Raw genomic sequence first — 23486 nt, 5'->3', positions numbered from 1 at the left:
TGTTGTTTATTCCTCCACAGCAATATTCTACTCATTACTATTTGTGTTTATTAAAAACGCCAAGCTTATAGTTATGCTTATAATTAAAGTATATTTTGTTAAAAGTGCGACGTCGTTGAACGAAAAATGAACGATTCTGTTCTCGGTTACGTTATTATGTCTGTAATCAGTCTCACCGTCACATTACTGAGAAACTGTGAAGTTCAGCATCCTCACTGTTACAAAGCGCTGATACTGGAGACGTCTACTGTATAAAAAAAATAATAAACTGTTACATAATGTTACATAAACTCCAGACAATTCTTCATCACATCAATGATGATGGAGAGCATCATCTGCTATGAATTTTAAAATTCATCAAATTCACATCATATACACACAATTCTTTTTTTTTAACTGCTGCTAAGTCATAAAAATAAATTAGAATAAAATTAGAATTGAACTGTAAGGTTGGAAAGTGGTAAAATCTCTGAAGTATGTTAAAAGTGAAAGCAGAAAATAGGCAGAAACCGTATGACAGATTGATATTAATACGATGATACGAATACACAGCGACTATTATGAGTGCGGATGTGTGCAGTCGATTGGCGCTATATAGAAATAATAAGATATTAGGACAAGCGTGTTGTTTCGCACTCGACATGCCACACCGTTGTACACACAAGAAATTGAATGAAGACCTTGAGAGCAGTCAGATTTGAGAAGTGAACAACTCTGTGGTATAAAAAGCTGTATTGGATGTTTGTATGTGCTTAACGCATCAAAAGCTTAATTAAAAATCCAAGCACATCGAGGTAAACGTGTATAGAAGGCTGTTTTGTCCTCTCTTCAGTTGCTATGGGAATCAATCAGAGAGATGTGTGGAGTAAACTGAATGCTTAAAATACCTGCGATTCCTTCAGGACCGCATTCATGCATGCTGTCTAAAGCAGAGTACCTGGAATTAAAGATTCAATCCTTTATAACAGGGCTAGCGTTGTACAGCGGATACGGCTCTGTGATCATAAGCAGAAATTTGTGAGTCCATGAAAGAAAAACATGGGTGGTTCTTTGATAAAGGCACTTTAACTTTGCCAAGATTTATGCTATGAATCGATATCTTTGATATATATATATATATATATATATATATATATATATATATATATATATATATATTTTTTTTTTGGAATTTGCACCTAATTTGTTGTGTCGATGTTCAGTGTTGAATTTATTTATCATGTCAAAGTCACACAGTGGAGTGTTAATGGTTTAAGCCACAGTTAATAACTCGTATGAACTTAGACTCTCATGACTTCTATATATTAATAGAAAAGTAGAAAAACAAAAGTTTTTTTTTTCTCACACAAATGTTTCTATCTTCAAAGTAAATGACGATAACAAACCGGTTTCTGCTCTCAGGCGCCCCAAGCGCTTGCTCATAATCGTCTAATATTTGAAGGAGTTTATCTTCAACCACTAAAATTCACACATCTCACACCCAAATCCTGACTCATTTTAGATCAGACTTGTACCCATAAAGTAATTCATTTGTTCTTACTGATTGAAAATGTCTGATAAGTCCATTTCCATTTCCCGGAGGAATGGAACTCCAGTGTACCGGTGAAAAGGTTTAAAGATGGTGAAGTAAACAAAGAATATAATGTTGATGATGAAGTGTATGCGCGAATGTACGAGCGACTGCTTTCTTCACTTATTGAACGTCCGGCTTTTTAAAACACATGAATGCACTCGAATTTCAAGGATATTCATTTACAGTTTAATTTACGATTTAACTGTACATTTTTTTCCACATTTTGCTTTGCTTTCTCATCATTGATTTATTTATTTATTTATTTATTTATTTATTTATTTATTTTTTTTCTTTTCATTTGATTTTTGTCTTGGACGTTTTTATACCTTGTTGGATCCCGAATTGAGAAAGGAAATTCACTCACGTCTGGTAAATTTACCTAAACATTGATTAGATGTTTAAAAGACTTTCAGATGTTCAGAGCAGGTCTGCGGTTCTCCTGCTGTCACCTCATATATCGAATGTTTTTTTTTTTCTTTCCTTTCTGTACAGGAAAAAAATGGCAAAGAGGGATGCGAGCACTACGAAGTTACCAGTCGATCAGTACCGCAAACAGATCGGTAAGATTGTACCCTTTATTAAATATTCATCAGGTTCTTCCAGCTTCTCCTAATGCATCTCTGTTGCTAAGAAATTGTTATGAGGTCTGATGGCATTAAAGTTACATGTAATATGAAGCAACACTTTTCCTGATAAATGTGTTAATATCCTCTAACATTGAAGCTTTGAGACAATACAATGTTTTGTGTGGTTTTTAAAGCTAATGCTGTAATGTATAGTGTTTGATCTTAATTACTTAATTACTAATTAGTATTTGACCTTAATTTTTTATTACTCTGAGAATGAAGTACCATCAGTTTGCATTTTCTTCTTATCGTCTTCTTTCCGTACAGCGTTTGCAGGGCTTTGTTTGGTTTTATTCATATTGTATTTTATTAAAAGTAAAAATTTGAATACAGAAAGTAAAATGAAATAGAATAAGATAAAAGATCTAGTAAAATAAGGTTCAATGCGATTAGTTGTGCAAAATCGAGTAAAGGAAAATGAAATGGTGGATGAACGGGGAAGAGAAATAGAGAAAAATGATATTGAAGTTTAAATTAAACAACAAAATGGAATAGTATCTAGTTTCTAAATTAAAAATATAACAATTTACATTCATTCAAGTCATCAAGGAAGTGGAGTTACGCTTATTTAACCCAAAATGGTTTACCCTGCTAACACAGGGGATGTGGTAGCTCAGAGTTTACGGTGTTGGACTATAGACCTGAAGGTTGTGAGCTCAAACCCCAGGTACACCAAGCTGCAACTGATGGGCCCCTGAGCTCGGCCCTTGTGTTTTTGACTCATTTTAGTTACGTATAGCATATAGCAAAAGTTATACACAATAATATAATAATATGTGAGTAACATGAATGTAAATGTTTGTATTTTTGAGAAACCTGGTTAATAAAATATTTATATGTTTTCAAGAGCATAAAACGCATGGAGTCTTGAAATTGAATTTGAAATTCGAAAGACTTTTTGGGACTTACATTATAGCAGCTACATGCAGCTATAGCCGCTATGTAGCTAAAAATCCATGCAGTTTATTCCTTCCAACACCCTTGCCCGTGTCAACAAAGTTTTACCAGGAAGCTTCACTATTTTCTTGGTAATAAGGATTTCTTATTTAAAAGCACAGACCGCATCGACCATACAAGTCCCTGTAAATGACCAGTTACTATAGAAACCGTAACGTATCAGAAGCAGCATATTAAAAAAAAACCCTGTTCTGTGAATTACGGTTGGCACTGTCATCGATACCGGCTAATAAAAAGTAAGCAGATTTAAAAATTGAACAGCTCTGTGGTATAATAGCATTTATATACAATGCTTTCATTACAGGGTATTTAAAACGGAGAGCTGAATCATAAACACAGGGCTCATACAATACGTTCTAATTGTGAAAACGCTATTTGTAAAGTTGAACTGCGATGTCGTTTCACCAGGCGCAGCGACTTGGCTTTGTGTGTTGACAAAGCCTTGATGTTGTGTACATAGTAACACAGTCTGTCATCTCCACCATTACCCACATGCTTTATTTTATGTGAGCTCATTTCGATCCCCTTAGTAGGGTTATTTAGCTTGTTGTGTGCCGTCACCCCATCTCATCTCAACTCTGTTTCATGTCTTGGAAGAAACATAACAAGCTGAACCCCTGCAGAAACCTCCGCATCTCAGCCATATTCGATTTAGTTTTTTTTTTTCTTCTTATTCTTTTTTCATCTCGTCTGTTCGAAGACATAACAGCAGGTAATGGACAATAAGAATCCCTCCTCCCGACTCAGAAGAAATGTGTCACTTGAAACGGCACAAAAGAAACACAAAAGACAGAATACGCAACGCAATTTGAAAACGTAATGAGAAGGTAATTTATATCCTGTCAGGTTTAGTTTTTTTTTTTCTGGCCAGTGTGCTTTTGTGATGTTGAGTGTTTTCAGCATTGATACATCAGCCATAAATGGTGTTATTACTTCTCATAATGTAGTAAGAGTTTCTATGATTGTGTGTGTGGTGGTTGACTTTGTCATGCATTACCTGTAGGTCTTTGCTAAGTCAGTCCTGTACATCTCAACTTTTTTGTTAAGCGGTTTGTGCAACTTACATTTATAATATTTGGCAGATGCTCTTATCCAAAGCGACTTATATTTAATCTCATTTTATACAACTGAGCAATTAGGGGTTATAAGAGCCTTGCTCAGGGCCCCAGCAGTGGCAGTTTGGTAGATTTGAGCTGACAACATTCTGATTGGCAGGAAAACACCTTAACCACTATCCCGAGGGCACATTGAGGTGAGATTGCTGGCCTAACATATTCTACACCAATTTCATTCTGTAGCTTCCAGCACTGTTTCAACTCAGTTTGCAGGAGTCAGAGTCCAGTGTGCTAACCATTACAACCATGAACAGAACTCCCAGAAGATGCAGATGATTTAAGGATGCATTTTTGGTCATCAAGCAGCGTTTACTCTTAGAATGAATTACATATCAAGCTATGTATGTACCCAGTATTCCTGCCAAGTGTTTTGGCATTGCAGCATATTAATATCAGTCTATTTACTCTTGCATGGGTATGTGGCCAGTCCAACCCTTTGTCGAGCATCATTTGCATGTGACATCATCCCAGTTGTCTAAAAACAGTTTAGCCCATTGCGTAAAGGAAGGAAACTGGCTACTTCATGGCTAATGTTAAGAGGAAAATCACACGTGAACAATTATGAAGTGGCATCAAAGCCATTTTACATATCGAATGTTGCTTCATTGGACCCTGCGCAATGTGTAGTGAGTTTGAATGATTCTCATCCTCCATAGAAGGCAGGGTCGAAGCTTTGCGTAATTATCATGCTCAAAGGTAGAAGAAGGTCGCTTTTATTTCCAACAGAGGCGCTACAATAACTTGCTGCTGTTTTCTGGATTTGCAGCTGGCTTTCAGTCAGGATTTCTCTCTGCATTCTCTGCCTTTGTCATATCTGCCCAGTTCTTTCTTTGTGTGCTTGTGTGTTTACTTGAGGCAGCTAGGGTATTTTTTTTTTATTCCCTCTGTTGCTGTGATGTGATGTGAGAGACAAGGGCCAAATGGCTCTCATGTGGTGGGAGTCAGCCTGTAGCACTGCTTCTTGCTGATGAATGATGTCAGTGCTTTACCTCTCTCTCTCTCTCTCTCTCTCTCTCTCTCTCGCTAAAACCGAGGCCTGTCGCTAGGCCGTCACTACTCTCGACCCTCTAGCTAAGATTCAAGACTGTCCTCTCCAATCAAGCATCTCACTGCTTTTAACTTTAATTCCAAACAACACTGCCTATAGTCTTGTCATAAAAGCAGTGTGTGTGCACACACACCATGGCGGCTTCCTTATTCAGGCACCTGTCCTTTATTTCCCCTCAAAACCTGTCACTTTTTGAATGCTTTATTATTATTATTATTATTATTATTATTATTATTATTATTATTATTATTATTAGTAGTAGTAGTAGTAGTAGTAGTAGTAGTATTCCTGTACTCCACTCGGGTGTGTGCTGTAATTGTTTGGACAAACTGTACAGACCTTCTGCCATTTATAAACATGTAAAAGTGTTTCTTTCTTCAATAATTAAATAATAATTAGAAAATTCCAGTGACTGCACAGCATCTTGTAATCTATGAAGTCTTAAGATGCCTTAAGTCCTCCGGTCTTCATGGAATTAATTCAATTAGCCATTCTATCTACATTTAGATTTATTATTCTGCTAAATGTGTTTTTCCAAATGAGATGGAACTGGAAATTATACTTCAAAAATCCAATTAAAAAGACGTTTCTAAGAGAACATTATGTTTGTGTCAAAAATGTGTTGTCTTTCTTTTGTTTGTATGTTTCTTTAAGTTTCTTTCCTTTAAGAAAGCTTGACTTTTCTTTGGACAGTCACCGTCAAAATGGCGGGTGCATAGTGGCGAGATACAAAACACATAGCAACGCACACTACGAATTCTATTATGCGGCAATTTTATCGCTAGCTTTTAAAATGGCAGCTTAACAACAACTGGGTTACAAGCAGGCTAGCTGTTATCAGCACTGTGTTTCCCAAATGTAGCTCTATTGCCAAATGTGCATTCGCAGAGCGCTGAATGCTTATGACATACATTATACATTAGCTGTTTTCCTGCTAACATGGGAAAAAACTCTCCAATATGCAAGCTTTCTTTTGTGTGTCAGTAGATCGATGACTATGGCATGGCCCTAATACCTGGGGGTTCTTCCCAAGGTAATTTAATCACAATTGTTTAAACCTTGATTGACCTTGTGTTACGTTGCCCATTGTGCACACTATCATGCTACGTAGACTGAATGACAGCAAGCTGTTCCTCAGAGAGAACCTTTATTTATCAGCTATACTTTACAGTGCAGTTAAATTCTTTCGTTGCTTATCCTGGCTTGTTAGGAAGCTGGTGTCAGAGCACACAGTCACCATTGCCCTTGCCAAGGGTCCAGAAGTGGCAGCCTGTAAGTGCTGGGCTTGAACCTTTATCTTAAAATCAGTAACTCAGATCTTTAACCGTTGAACCACCGCTGCCCAGAGCAACTGTGGTTCGACTGGTTGGTGGATATTGTCACCCTGACCTAATAACATGATATTGGTGGATGCCCAACATTGGAAACTGGTTATTACTCCATCATCATCATCATCGTCATCATCATCATCTCTACTTTCTTTAAAGTTAACACTACAGCTCTTTTCAGTGTTAGTTCCGTGTTGAGCTCTAAACACGTTTCCTGTGGTAGTCTCTCATGCCATCGTGGTGTTCATTACCAAGGTGATTCTCACCACCCTTGTCAAGCAGAAAGTATGAAATTGTACTCTGATTGGATATGTACATGTGGTTCTATAGACAGTGGATGAATTGATACTGTATGTTGTTTGGTATCGAGGAAAACATTGCAAGTACTCAGTAGAAGGTTCCAGGATTCATTCCAAAGCAGAGTAGCTCAGGTGGTTAAGGCACTGGGTTGTTGGTTCGAAGATTGGGGTTGAAAATCTAGCACCGCCAAGCTACCACTGCTATCTCTGCTCCAGGGGCAATGTATTGTTGTTGACCCTGTGCTCTGACCCCAAAGTTGGGATATGTGATGAAAGAATTTTACTGTTCTGTAATGTATATGTGACAAAATAAAAGCTTGTTTTTATAATTTATTGCTGTGCCACAATAAATATTCTATTGTAATTTTAGTGCAACTACTCATTGCTACAGTTTACCAGTTAGAGAAAGAACACAACACAACCTTTCGTCTAAGATTAGTCAACATTTGGTATTTAAAATCTGGATCTTGGAATTAAAAGGTCCTTTCTGACATGATTGGGATTTTAAGCTATTGAATGATTTTGGCATAATTATTTGGCAATAATGATTCATCGTTTCATACCACAGTCACGTTTCTATCTCTCTGGTATTAGGTTTGTAGGTTTCTCCCAGTGTCTATTTGGGTTTCTTTGGGGTCCTCCCAAAACATACTCAAAATTGTCCCTAAACTTTAATAAGTGCGTGAATATTCATACGCAGATCTGAAAGTGACTGGTATCCATTATAGTGTGTATTTCCTCTTCGTGCCTGCATCCACCATACCCCTGATCGGTGTAAATCAGTTACTAAGGAAAAATGAATGAGCTCTGCCCATTTTTGGGACGGAGGATTGAAGTGTGACCAATCATTTTTTGTAACATTAGCTATAGTCAGCTTAGTGGATTCATCAAATTTGTCAAAGTAATATGTTTAATTACAATGAGATTGGAACTGCAAACAAACCTAATGAATTCAATTCTAATTAGTGTGTAAATCAAATTAGTGCATTAACTTACACTACACACCGCTTTGATATGTGTTGGGCAGTAGGTTTTTTTTTTAGTAGCTCCTAAACAATCAATTACACAGTATTTCACAGAAGTAAGTACACCCCCTCACATTTTTGTAAATGTTTTATTATATCTTTTCATGTGACAACACTGAATAAATGACACTGTGCCACAATGTAAATTAGTGAGTGTATAGCTTGTATAACACACAGCCATTCCGGCCACACAGTCTAAACCGCTGGCCACAAAAGTGAATACACCTACTGTATAAGTGAAAATGTACAAAAAAGCATTGGCTTATGGAGTTCACCAGAGCGTTTTGATGCATTATGCGGCATATGGTCAGCACTGACCGGCTGACCCCCCCACCCATTCATCCTCTGCAGCAATGCTGGCAGCATTCATACGTCTATTTCCCCAAACACAGCATTCGTACGTCTATTAACCCCAAACACAGCATTCATACATAGAAAAACTGTATTCCCAAAGATAATATAATTAATTTTGATTAATCGCAGATTTCAAATAAATTTTAAATAGTACATTTATCAAGTTTCTTTTATTCACTCCATTGTGGTTGGACCCAAATTCGAGTCTTTCTACTGGAACCAACCAATATTTGAACTAATACAGATTTATACCTCTAGATTATACATTGTGTGTGTGTGTGTGTGTGTGTGTGTATACATATATATATATATGTATACACACACATCTAATGTTTTTTTTAGTTCACGTATGGTATATAAATGCAAATAGCACCTTTATTTGTTATTAATTATACGCAAAGTTTAGAAGTGTATTAAAATGCATTATTCTTCTACTTATTAAGTCCATACACAGACAACTTAGTTATATGAAGTTGCAGGTAGACTTGATGCAACACTGCTGAATCTGAGTCAACACAAGCGAGGCTGTGGAAGAGCATTGTAATGTTGTAAAAGTTACACTGTGCACTGTTTGCCCAATAGAATGCTATTTGAGACTCGTATCACAGATATAAATAGCGTATTGTAGAATAAAATGTATTTTGTATTATACAACGCATGCTCTTCGTAGTATAATACAAAATACATTTTATTCTACAATACGCTATTTGAGACTCGTATCACAGATATAAATAGCGTATTGTAGAATAAAATGTATTTTGTATTATACAACGCATGCTCTTCGTATTTTCATATCACCGATTTACACCTTAAATGAACATGAATCTTCAACTGAAAGTAGTCTAATAAGTGAAATTTGATTAGCTAGCAAGTCATGTCCTTCATAAATGGTAGCTACTTGTCTTGGTAATTAAACCCGTGTAATTTCACATGTATAGATAACTGTAGTTGGAGACATTTTTGATGTACCAAATCATTTGAAAATTAGTGCTAATATTGTTGGCATGTGCGTCCCTTTTTAGAGAAAATTAGCTCAAATCACAATGCTTTCTCCTTCTGAAACCCGCGCACGTTTTGGAATAATCTGTAAACCGGACTTTATATTATATCATGTATTTTTTTACACATCTTAAAAGAATTCTTTTGTTGTGATCCGAGATCGGTAGGAAATTTCTACTATCTAAAAGCAATCAATAGCAAGACCGTGTAGGATTAATGGTAAACTCGCGGGTCATCTAGGAATATGTTAGCCATGATGGCGAAACATGAACGAAAAATGCTACTAGACAGAAAAAATATTCTTATCACAAAAAGGTCAGTTTGAAGAGGTATCTGTGTACGCATTGCCGTTTTATTCAGATGTACTGTACAACTGTGTAATCTGACACAGAGAAAATGTTACTGTTATTGAATTTAAAGATTCCAGGAAATACACTGTGATGTAATAATTGTAAATAAATAAATAAATACATTTACTAGCTACCGGTACACTGACATTCGATTCTGACTGTGGAATAGAGATTACTTATGGGAATTTTTTCTCAGTAAAAATGTTCAAAAAAAAATTCATTGGCTTTAAGTGCGAGACAATTTTTACTTCTGTTCCAATAACCTTTTTGTTTTATTACCTTTTTATGAATATTTTGATTGTAGTAGACAAGATCCAAACAGAAATACTTCCAAAACTACAAATATTTTAAAGTGTTCTGAAAGAGTGTCTCCTTACATATGAACTATTGATCAGCACTGTAGACTGTGACATGACAAAGAATTTCAGTGCTTATCATTGACACAACCAAACAAGTGCAAATTCCATTTTTTTGGAGTTAAGATGATGAGGATAATCCCAAAAGCAACTGGCGAGAGCGTTCCATTATTAGGCCCGATTAAGTACCGTATATACACACGGTGCAACACGGATTTACGTGTATTTGTGCTTCTTGTCTATCAGAAGAGTGCATAAAGGACAAAGTCAGTGTGTACCAGCAAGGCCTCTCACTGTATACACAATTTATTCACATTTCTCAGAGTAATTACTTTGATTTGGTCACAATTAATTATTCATTTGGAACAGATGGTCGAGTCTGTTTGCTGTGTGCAGTTTGGCCCACAACAAGAGCTTTCAGCAAAAATAAGACACACACCTAATCTGTCCCCGCTGCTTTGGAACAAAACAAGGTTGGAGTCGAATCGGTGCAAATGCAAGACTGAATTGCTGTAGTGCTTGCGCATGTCACTGAAGGTGTAAGTGTTCTGAGTGTGGACTAATTGCTTTTTTATGGATCTTTGCAATGACTGACTGGATAGATGGATGTGTTCAGTTTGCTAATGCACAGGATTTCAGATGTTACACATGTGCACTGATAGTAATATAGGATGCGTACGAGCAACACATGAGGTTATCTCCTATTTCTTCATTTTGGCTGACAGATTTAACCGTAAATGATAAAGAAATGTTTTCTAGTGGCAGGCTTCTGCCAGTATGTGGTAAGAAGCAAGCTGTTTCCCTGACCTTAGCTTTGGACACTCATTGTTTTAAGTGAAGAACTTAAAAAAGTAAAATAGTGACTTTTATGATGATGGTCAAGCTGACACAGTAATCAGAGGTGCGTGTGGTATGTGTGGTGTGTATGTGCTGTGTGGTGTGTATGGTGTGTGGGGTGTGTGTTTGTGGTGTGTGTGTGGTGTGTGAGGTGTAAGGTGTATGTGGGGGGTATTTGGTGTGTGTGGGATGTGTGTGGTGTGCATTGTGTGGGGGGGGTATGGTGTGTATATGGTGTGTGTGGGGTGTAAGGTGTATGTGTGGGGTGTGTATGGTGTGTGTGGGGGTGTACGGTGTGTGTGTGTTTGTATATTGTTTGTGTGTGTGTGTGTGTGTGTGTGTGTGTGTGTGTGTGTGTCTGTATATTGTGTGTGTGTGGGGTGTAAGGTGTGTGTGTGTGGGGTGTATGGTGTGTGTGTGTGGTATATGGTGTGTGGGGGGTATATGGTGTGTATGTGGGGGTGTGTGGGGGGAGTTATATGGTGTGTATGTGGGGTGTGTGGGGGGGGTGTATGGTGTGTGTGGGGGGCGTATGGTGTGTGGGGTGTGTATGGACACAGGGGATGTGATACACTACACAAACAGAGGTTTAGGACGACAAAGTTTGTTATGTTTTCCAGCATTTTGAGAAAATGAAGTTCATTAATTCTCATGAGTTGTTCATGATTTTATACGTGTTGTATTTGCTCCATTGTTAAAACATAATTGTAGAAAGTCTTTTGCTGTTCGACGGCACAACCTGTTGATTTATATCGTAGGCTGTTTCACTGTATGGTGTAACACAATGTTTCCTGTACATATGACAATAAACTCTTCAATCTTTGCTCTGCGAGTGTTTACATAAGACGATGAAGTACTGAAAAGAAGTTAAAAGCTCACTGAAGCATTATAAACACCACCAGTATAATATCTGCTCATTCCAACCTAACCAAGCTCATTTCATTGAGCTAATAAACTTTATTTGGTCATATACAATGGGAACATGTGTTCACAATAATCTGACAATCCAGTGCAGAAAACTAACCCCACATATTTACTTACTTAGTTTGAGAAATCTTCTGAATGAACCTCCAGGCTTCAGAGAATGAATGACATGAGTGTAATGTGAAAAATTAAACAGGTCAATCAAACAGTTAACACATTATGGCTTCACAATGAGCAAGTTTTACTAGACACTATATACTATAAATGAGTAACTGATTAAAACGGGGGGGCACGGTGGCTTAGTGGATAGCATGTTCGCCTCACACCTCCAGGGTCGGGGTTCGATTCCCGCCTCCTCCTTGTTTGCATGTACCTCGGGGGTTTCCTCCGGGTACTCCGGTTTCCTCCCCCGGTCCAAAGACATGCATGGTAGGTTGATTGGCATCTCTGGAAAATTGTCCGTAGTGTGTGAGTGTGTGAGTGAATGAGTGTGTGTGTGTCCTGTGATGGGTTGGCACTCCGTCCAGGGTGTGTCCTGCCTTGATGCCCGATGACGCCTTGAGATAGGCACAGGCTCCCCGTGACCCGAGGTAGTTCAGATAAGCGGTAGAAAATGAATGACAGAGAGAGTGAGTGATTAAAACGGACATCTCTAGTTTTAATTCCAAGATTTTTAAACACACCAAATAACATGAAGTGTGATACATTTGTTTTTTTGGCTAAATTGTCTGAATAATTGCGATGATTATCATGTTTAGTTATTATTAAGCAGCGCTGGACTGTTTTGACAAATGACTTCCAGATTCTTCTTCTCTGCATGTGTTTGTCTTGCACTCATTTGATTAGGTTACCTTGATCAAAGCACAGACTCATTTTGTTTTCTCTTCGCTTGCTTGCTGACTTTTTCCTGAAAATATTCGGAATGGAAAATATTGTAAGAGACCCCGATGTTTCCCTCATAACAATATACAGATGGGTAACATATTAAAGGGGAAAAAAACTGTTGGCTTGTTATGACGTACATTTGATAGAAAAAATCTCTGAGATGAGGATCGAAGACTTCTCTTATTCTCCGATGAATCATTTCTAGAAACATTTCTATCCTGGTGGACTTCTAGGAAGTGACCCATGATGGATCGCTGAATGGTTTGATGAGGATGAAAATGAGTAAATCGTATACTTACGGCCTTCGCTGTCACCACGTCTCAGGCACGTTACACACCTATGGTAGAATTTGTAGTGACTTGTTCGGGCTTCGGCGTACGTCTTGCGGAAATAACGTCGAGCTAGCTGCCAGGAAAAAAAAGAGATGCTGATCCTTGCAGTTGCTGAGCAAAAAAGACGTCGTATGGCCCGTTGTGTGAAAAAGCATATGGTTGGAACATTTAGTCCTTACTTCAATACTGAAACTCGTGAAGGAGATTTTCTCATCTTTGACCTTTAGATCTCTTCCGCCATCAACAAACACCAACTGATGGAATATCTTTTGGAAAAGTGGTTCCCGGTCCAGTTCCAGAGACTTGCGTTGGCATATTTGATATTTTCTGGGATTTAAATGTGTCTGGTAGAAAGAACAGTGATACAAAAGTGAGATTAAATTCCTTCGTTTATCAAGAAGATTCTCGAAGAGACTCTAATTGGACCAGCAAAAATAAACACAAACATGTTATGATACCTGGCAGTGTCTTTTTATTATACCTCCAGTTCTCTTTGCAGAACAGACACTCCTTTAATCTTACAATTCAATCATTTTTCCAAACGGCTTTTATCTAATTTCTTTCAGATTTAGATTTATTTGGCAGACTCACTTCTCTGGCGTGACTTGTATTTATTTTAATTATACAACCGATGGTTAAGTGCCTTGGTCAAGCTCCCAGCAGGGGCAGGTCTAGGCTTTGAATTCACTTTCTGAACCTTCTGATCCGTCTTTACCGCTGAGCTACCGTCTTTTTGTTCTGAACAGAACAGTGACAAAGCCACAAAGTCACATATAGACACTTCTTGTGGTGTATGGAGGACAGAAGAAGGCTCCGAGAGACTCTCAGCAAACTGCTTTAGATGCTTTACATGCCAGGACCCTTTGTGTACGTTTTGTGTTCACGTGTCTTCCCCGCCCTTGTCTATTCCTTTCTGCCTCAGAACTGTCCCTTATGTGTCTAATTGTCTTCAGTATTTAGCTGTGCCACAATACCTTTGAATCCTTGTCTTTTGTCTGGTGTCTTTAATGTCTGTGTCATTATTTTTGAGTTTCGGTTTTGTTTGTTATGATTAATAAACCTGTTTTTTTGATTTATTTTTTTTAGCTATCCTGCATTTGGGTCTTTTTATCCATCGAGACACCCCCGTACTCTGACATTACAATCACCTGCTCACTGTGTATCCTCCTCCTCTTCATGTTAGTCAGTCTTAATCAAGGGGGAGTTAAACTGGGAATCTAAACTGGTCCCAGTGTGGATAATTCAGCACATTTAGCCTACAGACACACATATACAGACCCTCTGTCTTGCTCACCTAGCTCTCCTCCATCTTGCGCTTTACTATCTGACAGAGACCACACACACACACACACACACACACACACACACAGAGCCAGGTGTTTTATATGCCCTGTGGGTTCACTTCACAAAACAATCTTGCATAAACCTGCTGCTTGTGTGAGCAATCAAGGCTCTGTGCATGCAGCAGAAAGCGTCAGTACATTTATGGATTAGTTGTTAAAATTATGAGCTTCTTGTGAATAATGTAAGTTATTTAATATATTCCAGAAAAAAAAAAAAAAAAAGAAACACACCCATTCCCACTTCACTGGAATAAAACAGATATATTAACGTGTTATTAATAAGTAAATACCGACGTGCACTTCGTGAGTCTGATTACACTTTAACAAAATCCATTAGTCTAATGATCCCAATGAAGCTTTAATGAAGACAGTTACAAACATTTTTTCTTTTTCTTTTTTTCATTTAAGTGTTAATAAAGAATTTACAAAGTGGACCATCTCTCTAAGTAATTATTGCTAAATTGTGATTTGAAATAGGACCTGGAAATATTCAAACAGTTGTTGATTGGTTGCTTTTATTCGGACATCTAGACAACAGAAGTAAAGTGTGTGTGTGTTGTGTGCGTGCGTGTTCTTTCAGGAAAGCAGGATTATAAGAAAACCAAGCCGGCTTTGCGAGCCACACGACTGAAGGCAGAGGCAAAGAAGAGCGCTCCAGGAATCAGGGTGAGACCCTCTTTGTTAGCTTGACTCAAGTATGTGACTTTTTTTTTTTGGAATTTACAGCTTTCCGTATTTTCCATCCTGACCCACGTAACAGGGTCGACGTCGCCTGGATCCTTGTCGCTTCTACGCCATACACGTTTATGTTAAGAACAGATGCTTGATTAAGGACTTTATTAAAGACTGTAATTCATTAAGTTTGCTTGTATTATATTTATCATGACAGGACTAAAGAAATTAATATACAGTGATCCCTCTTTTATCGCGGTTAATGGGGACCGGAACCCCTCGCGATAGGTGAAAATCCGTCAAGTAGGATTGACCCTGTTTGACCTTTTCACTGATGGTCATCATCTTCCTCTTCCTCTTGGGCTCACTAGAGGAATCTTTCGCAGGGGCACGGCACTTAGGAGGCATTGTAAGGGCTTAACGAAAAGTTCATTTCGAACACAATACGCGAGACACAGTTGACAGCGTGAACGCGTGAACGAGAGTGGCGAGATACAACAAGGGAAGAAGCTTGGAGAGGATGCGCTGATGCGCAGCCAATCAGCTCAGATCTCGTGCAGGGAACCAATCATGTGCCTTGTCTGAGTGCCTGTGGGTATGTACAAAGCCTCTGAGAGAGTTTCTCTCTTTGTCTGGCATCCTGGGAAACCATTTTTATTTTTATTTTTCGATGAATATTTTTGAAAAATGAGGCTGCGAAACTTGAACCGCGAAGTGGCGAGGGATTACTGTATATATATGGATCATTTTATATAAAGATTGAACAGCCATAAACAACTAAACCAACTGCTTTAATTTCTAGGTTATTGCTCACAGACTAACGAATGACGATTCTACATAGCATTTATTTCTATTATTAATTATTATCCTGCGTACAAGTGTGTGTGTGTGTGTGTGTGTGCGTGTGTGTGTGTGTGTGCGCGTGCGTGTGTGTGCGTGTGTGTGCGTGTGTGTGTGTGCGTGTGTGTGCGTGTGTGTGTGTGTGTGTGTGTGTGCGTGTGTGTGCGTGTGTGTGCGTGTGTGCGTGTGTGTGCGTGTGTGTGCGTGTGTGTGTGTGTGTGTGCGTGCGTGTGTTGGAAAGGGGCACTGTCGTTGTTGTTTAGGGACATGGGAGTGGGGGATGGGGGTTGTTTTTTCAGATGCCTTTGACTGGTAACGTCTTTAACACACAAACATTCTGTTCATCTTGATCCTTCTTCTCAGACCACGTTATTTTCGACGGTTATTTCCACGTTACTATCGGAATCAGAGTAGATGAAAGGATTTATTTTGAGACCGGATGATCGCACATGACATAATTGTTTACAAGATGAACTGTCAGGAGTGGACCCTGTGTGATCTGTTGTTGTAGAGCTGCTTTTCTTCTTCTTCTTTATTTCCTGTCAGAATGAACCAGCTTGACTTAACAACGATGCTCGTGTGCTAACGTCTGGAAAGTTCGGATGGGCAGGATTTCTAGAGAACCCTAGAGAACCTCTGTCCTTAGAAGTGAATTGGATTCTGCCATACTGGTAGGAGTCTGAACATGAGATTGGGTTGGATTTTGTCCTGGAGTTGTGATTAATGAACTGCTCAGCTCTGTCTAACTTTATTTATTGGCCTGTATGTGTGCCTTGTCATCACACTTTCAGGAGGATTTCCACTGCTTTTTTCCCCTGTGGTGGTAAATGCATGGCATGTGAGTCCCTGACCATATCTTAAGAGGTGGGACTTTAATGATGACTGACATGTGTAGAGCCCACCACCACCACCACCATCACCACCACCACCTCCCTCTCTTTTTCCTCATGTCATCCTTCGTTATGTTCTGTTCTGCTCTGCTCTTTGCTGAGGATGAAGCAGGTTGGCAGCTTTTGTGAGCTGCTGTGCGCCATGCACTGACCAGTTGGCATGCTGGCACAGGTAGTTTCAGGCACCAGGCCACTTGGCATGGGCATGTCCCTGCCCCCAAACAACAGACGCAGTGGATGGCACCGTCTGGCCCCAAGTAGAGGAGCTGGCTACATCCTCACCATAGACTCAATGGTCTGAAAATATGGCGTTCTAATGTACTGCCTGCTGGCACAGAATACTAAACAGACACTAAACAGCCACATGACATCTAACCCCTTTACGTTTTACATTCCCTTGCATATTTTAACACAGTTAAATCAAGGGGGGGAGGGTCAAATTACACAACGACAAGGACAATTTTTCCAACATGAATCTCTAATATCTCTAACGAACATATAGACGTCATTTTAAATCCTGTTAAAATTACACAGATGCTCAATGTACAACAAGTTGAGCTAATTTTCTGCGTGCCAGTGCTGCAACGAGTAGCTTTTTGAGTCTCCTAGCCTCCCTGTCTGCTTGAACCCGCCAGTCTGTTCTCCTCTGACCTTTCTCCATAACGATGCATCCTGATGCTCAGTGGATGCTATGTGTTTCTCACATCTTTCTATGTAAACAACAAAGACTGCTGGGTGAAAATCCCAGATCAACAGTACAACAGATCAACTCAAAAAGAGGGCATTTTAAAGTCATATTCATTTTTTTTAACAAGACAAACACACACACAGACATACACACACACACACACCTGTTTTATGCTTTCGTTAACATTGTTTACAATTATTGGGTATTTAAAAATGATCCTTTAAAACTAAAAAATGTATACACGTGGTCCTTGTTATTTAGAATTTTTTTTTCTCTTGTCTTGTGAATATCTCCAGTCCCTACACAATAATGCACAGAAGTGCTTGTTGGATGATGTAACCTCTTGCCATTACCTCGTTCTGCCCCTCAGTGTATTTACAGGGTCGGCGTAGCAGCAGTCGATCAGCACCTCGTATAACTCGGCGTAACATCCCTGCCAGTGTTGCAGCTCTTATCTGAGTCGTGTTTATGAGGCTTGTTCACGCCTCTGTACTTTATGAGACCTGAAACTCACTGTTACACTGCACACATAGAGTCTAATACACCAACACACTGGCCGTTGACCTTCACTGGAGAGCTTATACAACACGTTTGGGCCTGATGAACAGCTACACAGCCAGTTAACATGAAATCCAAGCTTACAACTATTGTTGATGTTGGCTAGCGATGTTGGCAGCTTCAGCTTACCTGCTTTAGACTCTGTGGCTGAAAACATTAGTAAACACAAACTAAAAAAGTGCGTAAAATGGTAGAAAAAATGCAGGGGTGATTTTTTTTTTTTCTTCAGGGATTATTGGCTCTGTGTTAGAAACAAGAACTGTCCACAACATCCCTCTGTATAATGTATAGAATTCCTTTACATTAAAACCTATTGCACAGAATAAATCAAGTAATATATACCGTTGTTGACTATTTAATCATGAACTATTTACTATTTTGAGGTAAAATTGTGTTTTATACAGTGTAGGGTTTTATTCATTCATTCATTCATTCATTCATTCATTCATTCATTCATTTTCTACTGCTTGAACTACTTCGGGTCACAGGGAGCTTGTGCCTATCTCAGGCGTCATCGGGCATCAAGGCAGGATACACCCTGGATGGAGTGCCAACCCATCACAGGGCACACACACACTCTCATTCACTCACACACTCACACACTACGGACAATTTTCCATAAGTGCCAATCAACCTACCATGCATGTCTTTGGACCGGGGGAGGAAACCGGAGTACCCGGAGGAAACCCCCGAGGCACGGGGAGAACATGCAAACTCCACACACACAAGGCGGAGGCGGGAATCGAACCACCAACCCTGGAGGTTGAAGCAAACGTGCTAACCACTAAGCCACCGTGCTCCCCGTGTAGGATTTTAATTGAATGTAAATTTCTTTCATTTTATTTACAAGTTTCGGTTCTTTCCTAAATTTATTTATTCCCATTTTACCTTAAATTCCAAACTAGATGAGATAAACTTAGCGATTATTTTGAGCTTATGAGATAATATTATCGACATCAAGCACATTTTAATCAGAAGTATGTTTGTCGAAATTGCACAGCAGACCACAAAGTACAACACTTTTACTAGTAATAAATGTGTGAGATATCGTGCTACAAAAACAACATCCTCATTTAAACAAATATCCGTATGAAATATTCTCTACGCTTTTATAGGAACTTAATCAACGACGGTGTGATGTGTGTCATGCCGCTTAACGTCATGGTATTAACGTCAAGTGGGTGGAACTAAGGTTCAGATTCCTCTAGGTTTCCAAAGTAAAGGTAAAAAATAACATGCTGTTTTATTCTAAATACAACTAAACTATACTTGCCCAAGGTGGCAAAAATATTGCTGAAACATCTCATAAGAGACAAATGCAAAACAATCCAAACACTCCATGCAATAGCAATTATGGCTGCGCACAAAGCAGTTTACTTGACAGCTAAATCAACATGGGTCCAATAAATGAAACTAAAGGGCATGAAATGTAAAAGTTTTCCAATTACGGATGACTAAAGCTGTCTGGCGCCTGGGTGGATGAGATAGAAACGCAGGAGCTAGTAAGTGTTAATGAGAACGAACGTGCTGATGATGTCCGCTGCAGTTTCTACACAGATAGTCATGGCCGTTACAGCCACTATTAATCCTTTGCGTTTTTTTCCTTGCGAACGTACGACTGATATGTTGTGTACTCTTTCTTTCTTTCTTTCTTTCTTTTTTTCTGCTTCTTACTTTTCTCAGTCTCTTTTAGTTAAAGAGTTAAAGGAGAGTCAGGATCGTTGTTTGTAATTTAGCACGAACAATGTCTCTAATTTAGCATTGTTCCAAAGATACATTTTTGAACCTGTGCCACTCAAGAAAAGCTAAAAGTCTAGAGGTTCAGAAGCAAATCGGAGAATTCTTCTGCTTCTAAATCTACACACACTAACACACGCACACACACACGCACACATACAGTTCAATATATTAGTGCAATTTTCCTTCCTTTGTGCTGTGTATCTATGCAATTTGCACACATTGTGCACAGAGAAAGACTCCTAAAGTACCTAAATTTGATTAGAAGTTTGATAATAAGTTGTCAAGATGAAGAACAGTGGCTTTGCTAATTTGCTTTACTAGACGATTGCACTTAATGAAACGGAGGTTGATGAGAATTGTAATTGTCATGACTAACTTTTTTTTTTTTTTTAAATCTAATTCAGGTTTGAACACCAGTCCTGCAGCTATCATTAGTTTAACTTTTCCATTAAACCCAGGAAAAGTCTTAATTAGAGTAGTCTTTTCTGTGAGATTAGCTGTTTCTCTCAGCTTTTTTCCCCCTCAATTAGAAAAAAAGCTTTTCTGTGAGATTAGTTTTTTTTCCCTTGGCCTAATTTTTTTTTTTTTATGTAGTTGAGCCAAGGAAGTCTGTGTTTACTATATCTTTTTTAAATTTTAAATCTATTTATCTATCCATCCATCCCTCCATCCATTCATCTTTATTTGCCTGATTGCTTGCTTGCTTGTTTTTGCTTCCAGTACATGTAATCAACTTCAGACTGATGGGTCTGCCAAACGGCAGCTCTTGTGTACCCGGTTCAGTTTAAGACATTGTCTTGACTTGGCCACAAATACATTGAAGTCTTTTTCATGTTTCTCAGATTTCTGAACAAATTTTGCAGTCTATCAGCGCATGTTATCCTGCTGAAAGAAGCCACTGTTGGCCGATCCGACCTGCCTGCGGCTACACTGTCCCGTATACAGCATGCGATGATGCACTGGGTGTTCTGACGCGTTTCTTTCATACCCAGTATTAACTTTAGCCTTTGCTAAACACACATAAGTGAGCCTTGTGTGTCCAAGACCATATCGCTTGTACTAACCACTGTATTCTGGGAAGACCTGCTGTTTTGGAGATTGACTGACTGTCATCAAGCCATCACCGTTTAGCCCTCAGTGACTCAAAGTCGCTCAGATTTTAACCCTTGCCCATTTTTCCTACTACTGACACATTAATGACAGTTCACTTGCTGCCTTATATGCCTTATAATGTGGGGCAGTAGTACAGTAGGATAAGGTGTTGGACTACTGACGGAAGGTTGCGAGTTCGAATCCCTAGCCACCATGCTGCCTCTCCTGGGCTGTTGAGCAAGGCCCATAACCCTCAATTTGCGCGGCTGTATAAGTGAGATAAATGTAAATGTCGCTCCGGATAAGTGCGTCTGCCAAGTGCCGTAAATGTCTAATATAACCCCCGACAGTTGACTTTGTAACAAGATAATGTTGTTCATGTTATGTCAGTGGTTTTAATATTGTAGCTGTTTAGGGTAACCGGGAGGAAACTAAATAAGGAAGGCTAACAGGTCCAAATCCAAATTTCCCCTTACCAAGTTTCATTTTATTTGTTTGTTTGTTTGTTCAGACACAGTATCATCATTAATACGACATGACAATACTCTCAGATTTTCCCCAACATTAAATAAATGACGTGTTATTCTTCAATAATTAAAATATTTGCACTGATAAATAGTTGTGGCATAAAAGGAACACGCTCTTATTTGAAAATAATGAACGTTGTCAGCTTTTATTTCTTACTTGAGTAATACTACAATTACCAGACCATATGGAGATTTAATAAATGATGAAATACTTTAAGGTGGTGGAAGGCTTGATATACGCTGATATACGCATGTTATATTTGCTTTTAGAGCTGCCGATATAAACAGTAAAGTCTATTCGGTTTTCAGTGACGAGAGCATTGCAGGTTGAATTTTCCTGCACTTTGCCTCATCAAAATAGTTTGGTTTGTTCTGAAAGCTTTGCAAGCCTGGTCTGGAGAGTGTTTCATTCGCATAAAGGTAGCACGCTGGCGTTGCTAGGGTGTTTTGTGGTCTGGAAGTTGATGGAGCTCTTTGCACAAAAGCATTTATTTTTGGCATATGACACACACCTGCACATTTTAAAGCACATTAAGTGCACTTACGGCCTCCACGACTGTGGTCTAGAATGTGTATATATAAGAAGCCGTGACTGGCTGAGGTTCAACTCTGAGTGGTTTGTGTCATTTCAGTGGTTTGTATTCATCTGCTTTTAAAAAGTATGTCTCATTCTTGCTATGGATTTTGAATTGTACCTTGTTTTAGGACATTATCTTGGTGATCATGGCCTTGCTGGTCTTCCTGCTGGGGGTTTACGCCTTCTTCTACCTCAACCTGAGCACCGAGCTGAACCTGGACACCGACCTGGACTAAAGAAGAAGAAGAAAAAAGTGATGAAGGATTCTGCGAGGTTGGAGGCTGTGTTACAATCAGAAAGTGTTCTTCTCTGACAGAACCTCTCAGTGCCCTTCTTGACTGCTAAGAACCCAGTGATTGGACCTTTTGCTTTGTCTTTAAAGATGCTCAACATCTGCTTTTTCACATTTTTATAAAATGTTAATTATTTCCTAAGGGACCAAGAGTTAATTAATTGAGGGTAGTTTACCATACGTGGCTGTTAGGAGTGAGTCCAAGGAGTGAACCATGATTAAGTCTTTCTTTGCTTAATGATCTTTTTTCTGTTCCAGTGCTTTCTTTGATTTTATATTTTCTGGGATTTCTGGAACACCCTTATTCCCCACAGCTCAGGAAATTAAAGGCATAAAGCTGACTGAGTGTGTACAGCATGAAGAATATTGTGTGTGTGTCTGTGTGTGTGTGTGTGTGTGTGTGTGTGTGTGTGTGTGTGTGTGTGTGTGTGTGTGTGTAGAGAGCTTGCCCAGCTTATTAGAACCTTAAATAATCATTGTCTATAAAATCTCTAGCAATAAAAGAAATCATTTTGTCATAAAGATCTTCATGAGCTCTCTGCTAATGATAATCTGTGAATCCTCCATTACTTAAGAACCTGCCTGGTTCACAAGGACACGTGAAAAATATCAAGCTTGACATTCTAGATGAATTTGGATGTTAATCGTGTAAACATTCAGAACCGACTCGTTTAAAGTTGCTTTACGGTATTATCGTCTGTGTGAAACTTCTTTTGCTCAGGATTAGTGTTCAAAACATTTTGAAAGGAAGGATTACTGTTTTCATCAGTTGGTTTTGAAACAGTTTTTGTACCCCATTTGTTTTGAAGGCTTTTGATGGATCACAATAAAATATAACTTGTTTACAGATGTACCATCATTTGCTTTCTTGCTTCGTCTGAAATTGTTCATTTGACTGGTAAAAGCTAGCTGTCTCACATTACGTTCACACTCCTGACACAAGCTGACTGTTTAAGTTTTACGTTTAATATCATGTGCATAAGGAGTGCTTTAAGCATCTATATACAGTGAAATTAATACGCTACAGTTATACTCTCCTAGTATAACCCCGAAGTCGAATAGAGAGATATAAATAAAGTGGCATAGTGTGAGATCTTGCACTGTAAATGATTAATATAATTTGGAAAGTTAAAAAAAAAAAAAGGTTATCCACACAGAAAAAAGATTTCAGCACCAAAGCAACAGACCAAACAGCAACACATAAAGGTTATATTTTCTCAATTTAATGCAAATTATGGAAAGACCAAACAATTACATCA

General features: G+C 38.7%; 1 protein-coding gene across 3 annotated transcripts in view; it reads left to right on the top strand.

The window, feature by feature from the left end:
- The window catches only part of triqk (triple QxxK/R motif containing), a 34787-nt gene extending 11713 nt beyond the window's left edge, over positions 1 to 23074 (top strand). For all 3 annotated transcript variants that reach the window (XM_047816616.1, XM_027133899.2, XM_047816617.1), the window contains 3 exons: positions 2066 to 2133; positions 14932 to 15017; positions 22064 to 23074. In XM_047816616.1, coding sequence (XP_047672572.1) covers positions 2066 to 2133; positions 14932 to 15017; positions 22064 to 22171 — 262 coding nt within the window. In that variant the 3' untranslated portion in view covers positions 22172 to 23074. The remainder of the gene's footprint in view (positions 1 to 2065; positions 2134 to 14931; positions 15018 to 22063) is intronic.
- Positions 23075 to 23486: the final 412 nt, after the last annotated feature.

This window comes from Tachysurus fulvidraco, chromosome 7, assembly GCF_022655615.1.
Source record: "Tachysurus fulvidraco isolate hzauxx_2018 chromosome 7, HZAU_PFXX_2.0, whole genome shotgun sequence".
NCBI classification, from domain to species: domain Eukaryota; kingdom Metazoa; phylum Chordata; class Actinopteri; order Siluriformes; family Bagridae; genus Tachysurus; species Tachysurus fulvidraco.
This window is presented reverse-complemented; position numbering and strand designations above follow the sequence as displayed.